The 19,008-nt window shown below is 35.0% G+C and overlaps 1 protein-coding gene across 3 annotated transcripts in view; it reads right to left on the bottom strand.

The window, feature by feature from the left end:
* Positions 1-3,411: 3,411 nt before the first annotated feature.
* Positions 3,412-19,008, bottom strand: part of LOC123536383 (trans-1,2-dihydrobenzene-1,2-diol dehydrogenase-like) — a 53,322-nt gene continuing 37,725 nt past the window's right edge. For all 3 annotated transcript variants that reach the window (XM_045319524.2, XM_045319525.2, XM_045319523.2), the window contains exons 5-8: positions 14,658-14,907; positions 13,348-13,472; positions 11,122-11,269; positions 3,412-8,857 (exon numbers count right to left, since the gene is read on the bottom strand). In XM_045319524.2, the coding sequence (XP_045175459.2) occupies positions 8,751-8,857; positions 11,122-11,269; positions 13,348-13,472; positions 14,658-14,907 (630 nt within the window). In that variant the 3' untranslated portion in view covers positions 3,412-8,750. The remainder of the gene's footprint in view (positions 8,858-11,121; positions 11,270-13,347; positions 13,473-14,657; positions 14,908-19,008) is intronic.

The following is a 19,008-nucleotide window of genomic DNA, read 5'->3' on the forward strand; positions in this document are numbered from 1 at the left end:
TAAATTTTTTTCTTTAAACGTAGAACTTTTTTTTTTACTAGTTTCACTGGATCTTTCCCAAAATAATCTATAGATACTGGAGATTTCTATTTATAGTTCAACAAATTATATTGTTTATGAATTTTTATGGTACCCTTTTATCAGTCTAGGTTTATGATATCAATAAATGATTTTTTGACGTCACAAAATGAATTTAAGTTATCATTTAATAAAATAATTGATATTATTAAGAGTATCACACAATAGAACAATTTTCTGATACCTCAAAATCCATTTTATTTTATCATGAAATGAATTTGAGATACCTTGGATTTGATTTTATTTATAACACCATTATATGAATTATTGAAGTCTCTAATTTTGGAACAGCAAATCCTAACTTTATTTATAATATAACTATACTGATGAATTTTGCATTCAAGCAGTTTCATTACTGTCTTGGTTTATGCAACAAAAATGGAGCAAAAAGCAAATGCTGATAAATACAGGCCCTAGTATGGAAGCTTGGAAGGGCTGAATCTGTATTTTTTCCTATTTAATAACATGTAATAACCAGTTAATAACATGTAATAACCAGAAAGTATCTCGTAATACCCAGATACTAAGTCTTAATAATTACATGTAGTTAGTAATTTGTAATTACTAATTAGCTTCATGTAGTGACCAGTTAATAACTGGTTGGTAATTACCAGTTAGAAAAAAATACTCTATGCAGTACAAACCAAAAGCTATTTCCTGCATTAGTCATACAGAAAAAAATTGAAGTAAAACTTCAAGGATTTAACCATACTGTACTTATAAAATATCAACTATGATTTGCCCATGCATAACTTTATTGACATATTGCACATGATTTTCCATAATGCCCTTGGTTATTACTAACTAGAGCTATCACTGGAGGTATTAATACTCCCCGCAATGGGTTTAATAATTGGTTTTAACATAAATCAATACTTTAAAATCCCTTCACTTAAATAACAGTTATTGCCTTACATAAAAATATGAATTACAGGACACTTCTAATTATTCAAAATAGTTGTAGTTTTTTTGGCCTTCCTCAAATTGCCCTGTTGTATCAATTTGTATTAAATTCCAATGTAAAACAAGACAAAATATAGGGAGATAACTCTAAATTTGTTAAAACTTATGATGCACTTCTTGTGCTGCAAACTTCCTCTTATATTTTATCAAGTATTAGTCAATCTGTTTGTTTTTTTTGGTTTAACCCCGTTTTTCAACAGTATTTCAGCTATGTAACGGCTGGCAGTTAACCTAACCAGTATTTCTGAATTCTGTACCAGTACAAACCTGTTCTCCGCAAGCTGTTGCCAACATCATGTGGAGGATGAATGATTTTAGATACAGTGTCTTTTATCAAATCGTCAGGGAGAATACGCCCCGCCCAGGGATTGAACTAACTGATTTGCGCTCACTCTATTGAGCTAAGTGGGCGTGCTTAAACTCTATAAATTATCTATAAGATAAACAAGAGGGTAATGATGACCCTGGATCACTCACCTGAGTAATATTGCCTACATGTCATCAATAACAAGAAAGTACGCCAAAAGGTAAAATAATGCATAAGTATTGAAATCTTCGAACATGGTTCAAATATCAAAGCTGAAGCTAAAATATTCAGAAAGTAGGTCAGTAGGTCAAATCTCAGGTCATTCAGCATCAGAATAATTAAAAATCTGCATAGTACTTATTTCCTCTTTAAATACTTCAGACTGAGCACTGCTAATTTACAAGTAAGGACATGCATTTTGTGTGATGTTCAGAAATTTCCATTCTATAGAAAGCTATGTTGTCTTTGAATATGGAGATCACCAAAATAGTCAATTTTTTTACCCTTTCAGGAGCCAATAACTCTGGAACCAATCTGGTTCAAGAAAGGAACCAAGATCTTATGGTGATACAACTTGTGTGCAAGTTTGATTAAAATCCAATCATAAATGAAACTGCTGTTGTGCAGACAAGACCAAAAAAGCCAATTTCTGGCCCTTTCAGTTACCTTAACACTAGAACCCATGGTGGCATATGGCTGGTTCAAGAAAGGAACTGAGATCTTATGGTGATACAAATTGTGTGCAAGTTTGGTTAAAATCCAGTCACAAAATTAATGAAACCACTACAATGCAGACATGACCAAAATAGCCAATGTTTGCCCTTTCATGCCCTAGCGGCTATGTTTTTTGACGAATCATAATTTTAACATTCTTGGTAGAGGGTTACATAAGAACCATTTGTATGAAATTATTTCCAAATCAGACCAGTCGTTTAGGAGGAGATGTCATTTAAAGATTTTTTTATTTTTAGCCCTGGCGGCCCCTATGTGCAACCAAGCGGAACCATTTGAACAACTTTAGAAGAGGACCACCAACAGAATATCCAGGCCAAGTTTCATCAGCTTCCATCAAATGGTTTCAGAGGAGACAGACGTTTTTAAAAGGAAAGTGTGGCCGGCCGGCAGGTGAGCAATCACAATAGCTCACCATGAGCACTTTGTGCTCAGGTGAGCTAAAAATGTGGCAGCCACATTACAAAAAAAAAAGAATTATGACATGATACAGGTCAATTAATTTATCAGGAAGCACAACTTCCGTCATGATTTTGCAGGATCAAACCTGATCATGTCTTCAACCGATTTGAAGTCCTTTCTTTTACCTGATTGGATATTATTACCTCATTAATATTCATAACTAAGCAATATGTTGCATTTGCATATAAATACCACCATGTCCCAATCACACTTAGCATAAATCACGTATATCAAATTAAAGATAGAGAGAGATATATATATATATTAATGAAATTGGTAAACAAATAAATGACATGATATGTAAATGAACCTAACCACACAATGATTTTACAGTAATTCTAATGGGATTATTGGCTTATCAGTGGTTGCTAATCATGATTATGCTTTGTGAAAGAGGCCACTGTTCTACAGCAGATATCTGGTTTATCAAGAAATTCTGAAATAATTGGTCACCCCATGGCGTCTCCCAGATAAGGACAAAAGATGTCCTTTACCTCTATTAAATTAATAGGTCACTTGTAATCTGAACTCAACTTAATAAACAGGACAAAATATGATTCTGATTCACAGTTCTTGAGGAATTCATGATAAATTCATGATTTTCTTAAGACATAGGTGACTGATTGTGCGAGTCGTGACTGATAAAGCAAAGGGGGTGTTAAAACAGTGCTTTAATGGTTTTGTAATTTTTCAAAAAGTCAATGATACAGTAATCAGTTATTCTAATTTTCTCAAAACAAAGAATATGATCACCTTCAGTTGCAGAAATATATATGAGCCGTGCCATGAGAAAACCAACATAGTGGGTTTGCGACCAGCATGGATCCAGACCAGCCTGCGCATCCGCGCAGTCTGGTCAGGATCCATGCTGTTCGCTTTTAAAGCCTACTGCAATTAGAGAAACCGTTAGCGAACAGCATGGATCCTGACCAGACTGTGCGGATGCGCAGGCTGGTCTGGATCCATGCTGGTCGCAAACCCACTATATTGGTTTTCTCATGGCACAGCTCATATATAATTTAAAGAAATTAATACAGCAAATGATATGTATTACTGTTCAATTAGATCAAATGTATATTTTTATAGGGCTTAAAGCAAGAGCAGCACAAATCAAGAAAAAGATTGCAACTTTCTGTCTTTTTGCCTCTAGGTATGATCAAAGAGCTTATAAACATAACAAGAGGGTCATGATGACCCTGGATCGCTCACCTGACTAAATGGGCCTACAGCCTATAGTGTTAACAGGCTTTCCCTTTGATTTGATCTGACCAAGTTTCATGATGATAGGATCATAAATGTGGCCTCTACAGTGTTAACAAGCTTTTCGTTTGATTTGAGAGGGTGACACAATTTTTGACCCCACATGACCCAGTTTTGAACTTGGCCTTGGAATCATCTAGATAAACATTCTGACCAAGTTTCATGATGATAGGATCATAAATGTGGCCTCTACAGTGTTAATAAGCTTTTCGTTTGATTTGAGCGGGTGACATAATTTTTGACCCCACATGACCTAGTTTTGAACTTGGCCTAGAGATCATCAACATAAAAGATAGGGTCATAAATGTGGCCTCTGTAGTGTAAACAAGCTTTTCCTTAAATTTGAGCAGGTGACCTAATTTTTATACCCCCATGACCTAGTTTTGAATATTGCATAGGAACATAAGAAATATGATTCTATCTTGAAATTATTTTAGAATTCTTTCTCTTTATGTACTTAATGTATTACTTTTAAGCATCCTAAGCAACGACTTTGTATCCTTTTAAGATAGTTCTGCATGTTTGGATCAAAATTCTATCTATCATCATTTATATGTGCATTTTTTTCTTCTTTATTCTTCTTTTGAGGTTGTGTTGATATTTCAAAATTCAGACCCATATATCATTAACTTGACTGTATCTTCAATATATCATGTCACCATCTTATCTTACACAGATCTGCATGTCAAACTTATGCCTGTTTTGTTAACCTCAATTTTAAAACAAAATAATCCTCACACAATTCTCTCCCTTTTTTAATACAGCCTTTGGGAAATAAAGTGACAGAAATTTTTCTGTTGTGCTAGGAAATCAAACAGTAAATTTTCATTTTCTTTTAAAATTCTTTTATTAATCAAATTAGAAATAAACAAAGCTTTATGTATGGCACAAATATAAATTTAACAAAGCATTCATGTAAGGCTAGTACATTAAAAAAAAAATCCTAAAGGAAGTCAGTCATATATAAAAGATTTTATACCAGGATCAAATATGTAAATATCAATGCAATGTATGGATCTTGTTTATAGTATAGAACAGTGCTCCAGCTAGCTATTTACAACAGGGCGCATGGCCTGGTTCCGAAATTCGTTCCACGCTGTTGCCCCGCCAGGCACCCTGCCCGTTTTACAACCATTCCTTTCCGCCCCGATTGCCTTTTGAGTCAACCTGCCTTTTTTGTCTCCATGGTTATAATAAACGGCCCTAAACCCCTTTTTTATCAAGAGATACATGCCTGGGGGCATAACTTATCACATATTGACATAATCGGCAAACAATTACCTGCTGTAATCGTGCCCTAGGCAGATGTTAACAATAAACATGTAAACTTGTGATATTTTAAACTACTCCAATAGCATTAAAATCACTGAAGCTTGGTGTTTCACACAATATGCAAACCAGTCTGAAAATTATCTTCATTTTTGCGCCACCTGTCAAGGTGTACTTTCCTTTACAGTCACACAGATGTAAATGTCCATTTATACACAATTGAAACTTAAGTCCAGACAACAGATATTTAGATCTAATTAATGGCCCTATATATCACTCACCAGAGTTGATCTGGCCTACTGACCTAGTTTTTGACCCCACATGACCAAGAGTTGAACTTGACCTAAAGATCATCAAGACAAACATTCTGATTAAATTTCATTAAGATTTGGTTACAACTGTGGCCTCTAGTGATTTCACAAGCTTTTCCTTTGATTTGACTGGATGACTAGTTTTTGACCCCACATGACCAAGATTCGAACTTGACCTACAGATTATCAAAACAAACATTCTGACTAATTCTCATGAGTTTCAAACTTAAATTGTGGTCTCTAGAGTGTTGAAAAGATTTCCCTTTGACCTGGTCTAGTGGCCTAGTTTTTGACCCCACATGACCCAGATTTAAACGACCTAGAAATGATTAAGACAACCATTCTGACCCAGTTTCATAAAGATTGAGTTACAACCATGGCCTCTAAAGTGTACACAAGCTTTTCCTTTGATTTAACCAGGTGACACTGTTTTGACCCCACATAACCCAGATTCAAACTTGACCTTGAAATCATGAAGCCAAACTTTCGGACTAAGTTTCATAAATATTGGGACACAACTGTGGCCTCTAGAGTGTTCACAAGCTTTTCCTTTGATTTGACCAGGTGACCTAGTTTTTGATCCAACATGACCCAGTTTCAAACTTGACCTAGAGATTATCAAGACTAAAATTCTGATTAAGTTTCATAAAGATTGGGTCACAAATGTCGTCTCTAGAGTGTTCACAAGGTTTTCCATTGATCTGACATACTGACCTAGTTTTTGATCCAACATGACCCAGATTCAAACCTGACCTAGAGATCATCAAGTCTAACATTCTGATTAAGTTTCATAAAGACTGGAGCACAAATGTGGTCTCTAGAGTGTTCACAAGCTATTCCTTTGATCTGATTTACTGACCTAGTTTTTGATCCCACATGACCCAGTTTCAAACCTGACCTAGAAATCATCAACACTAACATTTTGACCAAGTTTCATAAAGATTGGGGCAAAAATGTGGTCTCTAGAGTGTTCACAAGCTATTCCTTTGATCTAATTTACTGACCTAGTTTTTGACCCCACATGACCCAGTTTCAGACTTGACCTAGAGATTATCAAGACTAACATTCTGACCAAGTCTCATAAAGATTGGGTCACAAATGTGGCCTCTAGCGTGTTGAAAATGCAAATGTTAACGGACGACGGCTGATGGACGCCGGACAATGATCGGTCACAATAGCTCACCTTGAGCACTTTGTGCTCTGGTGAGCTAAAAATCAATCACAATCAAATTTAGATAGGAAAATATTTCGACTTATCATTGGGAATTTAACAGTAATTGACTTATGTTCTACAGGAGGCATGACCTGAAAGAAACATACGAACACATGTGAAGTAACAATCATTCATAAAGGTGGATATTGTAATTATGAATATAAAAATAAAATACCGCAAAGCAGAACTTTGGAAGTTCATTTTTGAGCTTATAAAGTTGCAAAGTTGATAATCAATAACTGGAACTGAAGTAAAATACAAGCAGCAGCATTTTTAGTTAGTATTTGTATTAGAGATGACAAACACAGCCTATCAAAACACAAAGTATGCCTTATACCATGCCTAAGTGTGCCAAATTCCATGCCTTATTAAAGTATATCAAAATGTGCCAAATGCATGCACCGGTTACAATTTTTTCTGGGGGACGAAAGCCCTCAGACCCCCCTAGAAGTGCCCTTTCCAGTGCCAGTACCCTGCCTTTTTTTTAATCCTAGCTCAGGAGTGCCATAAAAGCATCTCATATTTGTGACAGTGTTTGCTTGACTGTCTGTCTGTTTGTATATTGGGGGTTGTTTGTTCATAAAGACTGTTTGTATATGAGAACTGTTTGAATACAAGGGTTTGTATATGAGGACTTGTGTATACAAGGGTTGATTGTACATGAGGGTTCTTTGTTTATGAGGTATATTATGAGGACTTGTGATTCTATTGTTTACCAATTAGTGGTGACCGATTATTTTGACACGTATTAGAATCACACCCTGTCGATCAAAGGATCAGACACTGCCGAAGATCGTGATAATTACATAATGATCTTTCATTAAAGAAATGATTAGCGGTTTAAATTTTGATGGTTATACGTCAAACATCTTCATGGATTTTTAATTCTAATAGCAGTATCATTAAAAGCGAGCATTTAATTAAGAAATCAATTAGCCAGCATTGAGATTTAACTTCGGACAATGGTTTGATTTTGTAATTGGTCGAACAGTTTCTCAAACCATCGCAACTTCAAAGCTGGCTGTAGGTATTTAAAAACTCATTTTCGTAATCAAAATGACTTAGACAACGTAAAACTGAACGTCCTTACAGGACAAAATTAAAATAATTTACAAGTCTCAACTTGTTCTAAATCAAAGAGAATGACTTATGGTATGCAGTTGTATTTGTCCAGATCGCTCCGTACTTCCAAATACCGGAAACTTTCAAATACCGGACCTCCTTTTGATCCTGATGGTGTGAGGTTTTCGGAAATTTATAACAGGTATATTTGTATATGAGGACTTGTGTATACAAGGGTTGATTGTTCTTCTTTATGAGGTATATTTGTATATGAGAACTACTTGTATACAGGCTTGTTGCAGTACCAGTAGTACTGCTACTGCAGTACTGCTGAAGCCATTTTAGCAACTACTGGTACTGCTACTGAATTACTTGGTCAAAATTTGGCAACTACTGTTACTGGTACTGCATTACTGTCTCAAAAAAGTGGTACTGGTACTGCAGTACTCAACCAGTACTTTGTTTGTTTGTTGTTTTTTTTTTCCTTTGTTGTTTTTATTTTCAAAAAATTGTACTATTTTTATGAAATGGTGCCTTTATAACTTAGCATCTAATACATGCTGCCTTTAATATAATTTAGATGTTATGCCTTTAAGCAATCATATTTACTGACATGACTGAAGCATATATCACAGAACAGCAATTATGGGATAAACCTGTTTTGCTGTTGAATGTATATGATGGGCTTTTGTATATCAGGTTCATTTGTATATGAGTGTTGTATGTACATGAGAGTTTTTGTATAGGAGGTATGTTTGTCTGATATATGAGAGTTGTTTGTCTACAAGGGTTGTTCATATTTTACGGCACTGCAAATTTTCCTTCACTCCCATCACCTAACACTAGCACTGTAAATTAAAGATCTAAAGAATATTATCGGTATTATACATGTATTATACTATGCTATCACCTTTATAACTTCTGTAATAATGTATATACCGAAGAATATAGTTTGATAATCATCGCATAAAAACTATTATAAAATAAACTACAGTCCGACTACAGTGAGCAAAATCACTGTTAAAAAACTATGATGACTTGACCGCTGAAAGTATTTAACTCCCACTATTATGCTCTCAATATCTGTCTGGTGTTAGTCAAAGTCTGGATACACCATGCCGATCTGTCGCCGAACTTCATCCATGATTTTATATATCATTTCACTGTCTCCATGTTTTATGTATGGATGTTCAATTAAACCTGAAATATTCAATACAATATTGTTTATTATCATGCTTTTCTAATGATGCCATTGATGAAGTTCTGTGAAATCATTTGTATTTGTGGGGGACTAATTTTTGTGGATTTTGCGCTTGTGTCAACCAATGAAATTTAGTTCCAACAGAAAACACAAAATTTGCAATTACTGTATATTTAAAATAATAAATCTATAATTTCATATCACCATGGAATAATACTGAAACCATGAAATTTGGTGTCTACAAAAGCGAATTATTTCACAGCATGCACATAGAATGTACTATATACTGAAGTATATTCACTTTTGTCATGTGATGTTATTGATTTGCTCATAGCTGAGGGTTTTTGAAAATATCTGAGGATTCTCTATGACACATTCTTGATATCCCAGTCTAATGACATCAATAATGGACTCAAGACTATAAACGTTTCTACCTGTTATACTGTGAAATCGGATGTACAGGCTGATCTTGGTTTGCACTGGTCGCAAAGGCAGAACCACTTGCCCACAGCAGGCTAAAGGTTAAAATGCAGTCAGGAAGAATATAAGAGTGCACCTACACTTCCTTGCTATTGCTTGTTTGTTTGTTTGTTTGTTCTGGGTTTTTGTTTGTTTGTTTTGGGTTAATAACATTTCTTTTTTTTTTAAATATAATTTCAGTTATGTAACGGCAGACAGTTAACCTAACCTGTGTTCCTGGATTCTGTACCAGTACAAAGCTATTCTCCGCAAGTAACTGCCGATTAACCCACATGAATCAGAGGTGGAGGACGATTGATTTCAGACACAATGTCTTTTATCAAATCGTCATGGAGAACATACGCCTCGTCCAGGGCTCGAACTCACAACCCCGCGATCCGTAGATCTGCACTCTCCCTATTGAGGTAAGCAGGCGGGCTTTGTTCTGGATTTAGTACAGCTTTTTAAAAGTATTTCAGTTATGTAACAGCAGGCAGTTTGCCTAACCAGTTCTTGAATTCTGTACCAGTATGTAACTGTTCTCCGCAAGTAACTGCCAATTTCTCCCTATGAATTAGAGGTGGAGGACAAATTATTACTTATCAATTATCAAAGAGAGCATACGTCTCTACCATGGTTAACTCATGACCCCCTGATCTGTAGATGTGTGCTTTCCTATTGAGCTAAGAATGCAGGCTCCTTGCTATTGATATAAATGAATCTATTAAAGGGGCATGGTAGCATCTACAGGTGGTGTAAGAGGTTCAGGGTTTGATTCCTAGTTGGGGCTGAAATATTTTCAGTCAGCATCAAAAATAAAGCATGGAACTATTTCGTTTCTCTATTATCTCCTTTGAACATCAACACAATATTTTGTCTCCCTTGAATGACAATGAAAACCTTTGTCTCTCTGGTACTTCAACATATACAGACAAATACAGTGGAACTTCCGAAAACCGGACCTTCTGAAAACCTGAAACCTTTGAAAACCGCACGAAACTCAAGGTCCTGTTTTTTCTGTTCTTATTGCTATATATTTTTAACCTCTGAAAACCGAAACTTCCAAATTCTGAAAACTGGACGATTTTTGAAACACCGTTTATATTTTAACACTAAAATTGACTTCCGAAAACCGAACAGCAAAATATCTGACAAATTAAAAGTGTCACCTATTAATCCAAAAACGCCCGTGGCAAGTTGTCAACATGTTCTTTTGTTTATCTGTTAGCAGCAGTCATTTATTTTGACATGCTTTATAATCACAATGATCATTTGATGCAAAAGTAAGAAAGTAATCGACAATTACTTTCAATTGTATTCAATTTATGAAAAACGTGATGAATTAAATATCTTACGTGTGAAAAACTTTCTTTATGTTTGAATGAAAGAAAGACTGGTATTTTACTTGATTTAGTTACATTAATTAAACTATTTTATGCATTATCAACATTAATTAAATACTGACGAACTCGGGACTCCAAACATGGTTAAATTAAGTGGAACATGTTTGCGTAAATGCTATTATTATAGATATGGTTTTTTTTATATTTGTTATTTATGTATTTATTATCCTTAATGTTTGTAATTTATTAATTAATCAATCAATTTATTACTTTACATAAACTTGTAAAATTATAAAGGATAATAATCTCCTTCATCCTAAATATAAGAAAACATAACTCTTAGGCACCACGTCTACTTCGCCTACAAATTTTCAAACTTCTGAATTCCGGAAACTTCCAAATACTGAACTTTTAGGCTGGTCCGGAGGTCGTTCGGTTTTCGAAAGTTACACTGTACAAACCTTTTGACAGACAATCACGAACAGCATTAGCCTCATAATGAAGTCCAGCACTGTTTCCAAAATTATACCCTCCATCATCTTTCAATGGGAATTCTTTCACACCAGATGGAGTACTTATTTTTGTCGGTGCCCAGAATGGATGTTCTACCTGCAAAATATAGCATCACAACTCATAAAACTCTCTTTATGTGAAAATGATCCAAATTATTAAAATTCAAATGTTCTTTCTGAACAAAATATTTCTAATAACACATATATTTTTTAACTTGATATCTATTACCCATTTATAAATATTATTCAGTGACCACTTTAAAACCCTCTAAAAAAAATTTTCTATATAAATATGTTTTGTTAAACAAATTTTTGTTAAACGACCAGCAACTGCATAAAATCAGCCTTTGCAGGTAAAACGGCATGCAAAAGTATCTATCAAAATACCATGAACAAAACTTCCCACTACCATCTAACTGCAAATGTATACTTGTCAAGCAAAAAAAAAAAACCCCCAAGCGTGCCCAAGAATGCTACAGTTGTCTGTACAAAATATGCCAGAATAGTTCAGGTATGAATCATTTTGTGACCTTGACCTTGACCTGAGAGACCCAGGTCATAGGCGTGACACACCTTCTCAATATGGTTAACATTTGTGTCAAATTATTTTCAAATCCCTTTGATAAATGGCAGAGTTATGGATCAGACAAGAAACAGACCATGTTAACATTTGACTCCTAAGTGACCTTGACCTTAGAGCTAGGCATTTGGGTCTTGCGCAATGACAAGTCATCTCCTTATAGGGAACATTTATGCCAAATAATTTTAACATCCCTTTATTGATGGCCGAGTTATGGACCGGATAAGAAACAGACTATGTTAACCTTTAACCAAGTGTGACCTTGACCTTACAGCTAGGCATCTGAATCTTGCGCTTGACATGTTGTCTCATTATGGGGAACATTTATGCCAAGTAATTTCAAAATCCCTTGATGAAGGGCAGAGTTATGAACCGGACATGAAACAGATCCTGTTAACCTTTGACTTCTAAGTGTGACCTTGACCTTGGAGCTAGGGGTCTGGGTCTTGTGCAAGACATATCGTCTCATTATGGAAAACATTTTTGCCAAGTTATTTCAAAATCCCTTAATGGATGGCAGAGTTATGGACTGGATACGAAACAGACCTTGTTAACCTTTGACCTCTAAGAGTGACCTTCACCTTAGAGCTAGGGGTCTCTGTCTTGCGCATAACACATCATCTCATTATCATGAACATTTACGTCAAGTTATTTCAAAATCCCTTTACAGATGGCAGAGTTACAGCTCGGACAAGAATTTACATGGACGCACACACACAAGGACGGACAGTGCGATTTTGATATGCTCATCTTCTGGGGCATAAAACAAATACCACAGTCAGTGTTTGCCATCTTGTAACAAATCTTAATTATTATTTTATCAGAGTTTCAAACTTTTATATTCATGGTATAGCAACATATATTTCTATTTAGCTTAATTTACCAGACCTATTAAAAGACCACTCTGTTAAAGTCCACTCTTTTTTGGTGGTCCACTGTGTAGTCTTTTAACACACTTTCCAATGTATATGTAGTACAGTATTTGACATGCACAACTTAAGGCCAACATTAGCATGGTGTCCTGGTTGCAATGAATACTTTTTCAAATTCTGCATATTTCATTAGTAAATTTATAGCCTCTAAAATAGCATGTTTCATGGTTTTTTATGGCTAAACCATAATATGCTCCAAGCCAGGGGCAATAAAAATGTCAGTACAGAAAGAACTCACTGGAGTTACTTCCACTGTAAATGAAGGAAAATTACATAAATAATAATAATAATAATAAATGAGCCGTGCCATGGGAAAACAAACATAGTGGCTTTGCGACCAGCATGGATCCAGACCAGCCTGCGCATCCGCGCAGTCTGGTCAGGCTCCATGCTGTTCGCTTTTAAAGCCTATTGGAATTGGAGAAACTGTTAGCGAACAGCATGGATCCTGACCAGACTGCGCGGATGCGCAGGCTGGTCTGGATCCATGCTGGTCGCAAAGCCACTATGTTGGTTTTCCCATGGCACGGCTCAAATTATGAGAAATATTACAGAACAACATAGGGATCTTTGGGAAGCAATCTAGTCTAGGATGAAAATTGCCTCCAACTTTTTCATCCAGAAGAACCTAAGCCATTTATAGTTACAAAGTAATGACTTTACCTCTATTCTCCCCTTAGTACCGCAAATTACTGCAGTATTGTTGTTAGTCAATGAAGCATGGTATGTCAGGTTAGCAACTGCTCCATTTTTGTACTTCAGAATTATACATGCATTCTCATCAGCACCTAAAATATTGAAATACAGATGAACCTGTCTTAGCGGCCATTGTATAAAACAGCCACCTGCCTAAAGCAGCCGGTCAGGTTACTTCCCAAACTGACCTTGTTCTAATTTCAATTTGTCTTCAGCAGCCAGTCATCCCAAACTGACCTTGTTCTGATTTCAACTGTCTTAAACAGCCAGAGTGTGTTTCTCCATTGCCTGGCTGTTTAATACAGGTTGGACTGTATGTCAATTTACTACATATTTTCAGTGAATGACTAGAATAGTAGAGTGAAATGTATCTGGTATTTTCACAGTGAAAAATATCAAATACATGTACATTTTTCACTATTCAGAAACAGTATATGGCTGAAATTTATTTTAAGGATTATGATCCTGTAATGATAATTGGCACTTTTCATTCAATTACATAATATTCATTATGCAAATTTGGCTTTTTCCAGTTGTTAGGAACATGTAATTTTCTGTAATGACCAAAGGATGCCGAAGTCACTTTTCAAAATATGCGACTGTACTGTCAATACCATTAATATGACATAAAAAGAAAATCTGCTTCTTTTACATTAAGATCAAACTACCGAAATGGTCCATCATTAAATCTGGAAAGTATCACTTATTATTCAAAGCCATCAAAGGGGTGTTCACTGAAAATTTACTGACTGACGTGCAGGCTGATCTTAGTCTGCACTGATTGCAAAGGCAAAATCACTTGCTGCCAGCAGCTAATGGTTAATATAATATGTATATCTTGTTACCTCCGTAATGTTTTAATGAGCTATTATCTTATGTCCTTCAAATTCTTTTTCTAATGATTTTGTGAGATAACTGACCTCCATTGTATTTTCAATAACTAAATGAGAAAATTTACCTCAGTTTTATATAAATTTTTTAATGATCAGTGAGATAATAAATCTTCTTTGTACTTTCAATGATTTAGTGAGAAAAATTTCCCTCCTTTTATATATTTACTAATGATATAGTGAGATTATTCATTTTCCTAGTTTCTTTCAATGATAAATTGAGAATATTTACCTCCTTTTATATCTTTACTTATGATGTAGTGAGATAATTTACATTCCTTTTTTTTTCAATGATTAAGTGAGAACATTTATCTCCTTTTATATAAATTTACTAATGATTTAGTGAGATAATTTACCTCATTTCTAAAACTTTTTCTGACGATTTACCTGATTTCATGAGATTTCCAACAGCTGTTATACTCTCTGGCATTTCGCCAAAAATGAGACAAGCAAACTGGATTGTGTAGATTCCAATATCTAGGCATGCTCCACCACCAAGTTTTACGTCCCGCAGTCTCTCAACTTGAGATATAGGCACACAGAAGGTAGCTTGTACCAGTCTGATGTCACCAAGGGAACCAGCTGCCATCTCATTTCTTATTTCATCGTACACTGGGAACAAGCGACTCCATATTGCCTATGGTAAAGAATTTAATTCTGCATTAATTTTTGATTTTGGATTCTTTGAATTTATCTCAAACAAAAGTGTGCGCATATACATATGAAAACACTGCTTATGACTGATAATACTAATCTTTTTTGAAAATCTGTTGTTACATTCATACACTCAAGAACTATGTATATACAGTAAAATTCCTACTTACGACCACGCCGAAATTACGACCGCACCGCTAATACGACCCATTTTACAAAGAACGGAATATTTCCCTCTTAAAACCAATGGTCGTTTGTCCGAAAATGCGACCAGACCGCTAATCCACTAATGCGACCACCAGTTTCAGAACTGTTTGTTTTTTCACACTTAATTAATCACCGCAATTACGACCACTCAAATTTTTCTGTATGTTACCGCGAATCGCCGCGGGAATTAACACGTGCGACATCGTGTTAACACGTTAAGCGTGTACATTGTGTATTTATCCGTTAATTGCTATCAAGTCTTTTAAACCTTATCAAAAGAACGTATCAAACTCTTTGATTGTCTGAAATTGTTATTTAAAGATGTTTGGTGTTTTACATCGCTATTTTAACATAAGAAATTGTTGAAATAATTAATTTGTTTGTAATTAGACGAATGCCCGCTGATCAAATTGACTGGATTAAATGGATTTAATTAGATCTAAACGGTGTTTGTTTGCTATAATGTAAAAACGTTTGGGATTTCAGCAGAGAATGAAGTTTGAAAAGGTTTGATATTGTTGTAATTGTTTTTAATTTAACAAAATTCAAATCATTGTCAGTTAAGTGCGTCCGTAGTTAATATACAGTTTGATCCGTATTTCTTTGATTAACACAGTGATCAGGTTTTTAAGGCTAATGAAATGCTTACTTTATCAGTCTTCTTTAGTATCTGATACTAACATAGCCATGGAAAAACGAAAACCGAAAGAATTAAGTTTGAAAGAAAAAGTTGAACTACATCTAAATTGAACACTGCGTTTACCATTATTGCGTCTTGATTGTATTCCAATGTGTTATTATCTGCCAGACCTTCCCCGTATAGCCTTGTCCACTAATCAGACCAGACCGCAAATAAGACCAGTTTTACAAAGAACCATGGGTGGTCTTAATAGTGGAATTCTACTGTACATACAAGAACTCTGTCTATACATACAAGAACACTGTACATACATACAATAACACTGTAAACACATACAAGAACTCTGTATAAACATACAAGAACTCTGTATATACAAATTATACATACAAGATCACTGTATATACATACAAGAAATCTGTATATACATACAAGAACTCTGTATATACAAATTATACATACAAGAACACTGTATCTACATGCAAGAACTATGTATATACATACAAGAACTCTATATATACATACAAGAACACTGCATATACATACTATAACCATGTATATACATACAATAACACTGTATATACATACAAGAACTCTGTGTATACATGCAAAAACTCTGTATATACAAATTATACATACAAGAACACTGTATATACATACAAGAACTATGTATATACATGCAAGAACACTGCATATACATACAAGAACTCTGTGTATATACATACAAAAACTCTATATATACATGCAAGAACACTGCATATACATACAAGAACTCTGTATATACATACAAGAACTCTGTATATACATTTATTTACTTATTTGGGTTTCGCAGCGCACCAACACAGTATAGGTTATATGGCGCCAAATCTGTATACACATACAAGAAGACTGTATATACATACAAGAACTCTGTATATACAAATCATACATACAAGAACACTGTATATACATACAAGAACTATGTATATACATACAAAAACTCTATATATACAAATTATACATAAAAGAACACTGCATATATACATACAAGAACACTATATACAAATTACACATACAAGAACACTGTATATACATACAAGAACTCTTAATACAAATTATACATACAGGAACTCTGTATATACATACAGGAACTCTGTATATACATACATGAACTCTGTATATACATACAAGAACTCTGTATATACATACAGGAACTCTGTATATACAGACACGAACTCTGTATATACATACACAAACTCTGTATATACATACATGAACTCTGTATATACATATATGAACTCTATATATACATACAAGGACTCTGTATATATATACAAGAACTCTGTATGTAATTCTGACCAAATACTGTATGAAACTTGTCCAATATTCATACAAAAGAGTATACAACTTGGATACAAAATTTCATCTAAATTTTATTAAGTCAAAACAGGCCATAATTTGAATGAAATTCAACCAAGAGTTGATTAACTTGATTATGTCAGTAGGTCTGATGACTGGGAATGGAATTCAATATACGGTATGAGCCGCACCATGAGAAAACCAACATAGTGCACCAATCTTTAAAAACACCTCAAGTCGTTTATGTGCAAGAATAACAGATTATACAAGAATAAAGATACATTTTTGTTGAAATTCAGGAAAAGTTAAAATGGAGTAGTGCAGAAAGGAATACCAAAAAGCCAGGTAACAAGAGCTGTCGGATGACAGCGCGCTCAACTATTCGAAGAACTGATTGAAGAATGGGGTCAAAATATTTCCATAGATTTTCAGACAAAAGAAAACAAGAGGGCCATGAAGACCCTGTATGGCTCACCTGACCTATTAACCTAAAGATCATCAAGATTAACATTCTGACCAAGTTTCATGGTCATAAATGTGGCCTCTAGGGTGTTAACTAGCCTTTCCCTTGATTTGATCCTGTGACCTAGTTTTTGACCCCACATGACCCAGATTCGAACTTGAACTAAAGATTATCAAGGTTAACATTCTGACTAAGTTTCATGAAGATATAGTCATAAATATGGCCTCTAGAGTGTTAACAAGCTTTTCTTTTGATTTGACCTGGTGACCTAGTTTTTGACCCAACCTGACCCAGATTTAAACTTGACCTAAAGATCATCAACATTAACATTCTGAGCAAGTTTTATTAAGATATGGTCATAAATGTGGCTTAAACAGTGTTATTTTTCTTTTCCTTTGATTAGACCTGGTGACCTAGTTTTTAACCCCATCTGACCCAGATTTAAAGCTGGCCTAAAGATCATCAAGATTAACATTCTGACCAAGTTTCATTAAGATACAGTCATAAATATGGCCTCTAAAGTGCTAACTATCTTTTCCTTCGATTTGATCCGGTGACCTTGTTTTTGACCCCACAAGACCCAGATTCGAACTTGAACTAAAGGTCATCAAGATTAACATTCTGACTAAGTTTCATGAAAATAAAATCATAAATGTGGCCTTTAGAGTGTTAACAAGCTTTTCCTTTGATTTGACCTAGTGACCTAGTTTTTGACCCACCTGACCCAGATTTGATCTTGACCTAAAGATCATCAAGATTAACATTCTGACCAAGTTTTATTAAGATATGGTCATAAATGTGACCTCTAGAGTGTTAACTAGCTTTTCCTTTGATTTGACCTGGTGACCTAGTTTTTGACCCTACATGACCCAGATTCAAACCGGACCTAAAGATCATCAAGGTTAACATTCTGACCAAGTTTCATGAAGATATTTCATAAATGTGGCCTCTAAGGTGTTAACAAGCTTTTCCTTTGATTTGACCTGGTGACCTAGTTTTTGACCCCAGATAACCCAATATCAAACTCGTCCAAGATTTTATTGAGGGTAACATTCTGACCAAGTTTCATTAAGATTGGGCCAAAATTTTGTGACCTCTAGAGTGTTAACAAGCTTTTCCTTTGGCTTGACCTGGTGACCTAGTTTTTGACCCCAGATGACCCAATATCAAAGTCACCCAAGATTTTATTGAGGGTAACATTCTGACCAAGTTTCATTAAGATTGGGCGAAAATTGTGACGTCCAGAGTGTTAACAAGCTTTTCCTTTGATTTGACCTGGTGACCTAGTTTTTGACCCCAGATGACCCAATATCTAATTCGTCCAAGATTTTATTGAGGGTAACATTCTGACAAAGTTTCATTAAGACTGGGCCAAAATTGTGACCTCTAGAGTGTTAACAGTCAAATTGTTGACCCCGAAGGACGACGGACGCCAACGG

This window comes from Mercenaria mercenaria, chromosome 17, assembly GCF_021730395.1.
Source record: "Mercenaria mercenaria strain notata chromosome 17, MADL_Memer_1, whole genome shotgun sequence".
NCBI lineage: Eukaryota > Metazoa > Mollusca > Bivalvia > Venerida > Veneridae > Mercenaria > Mercenaria mercenaria.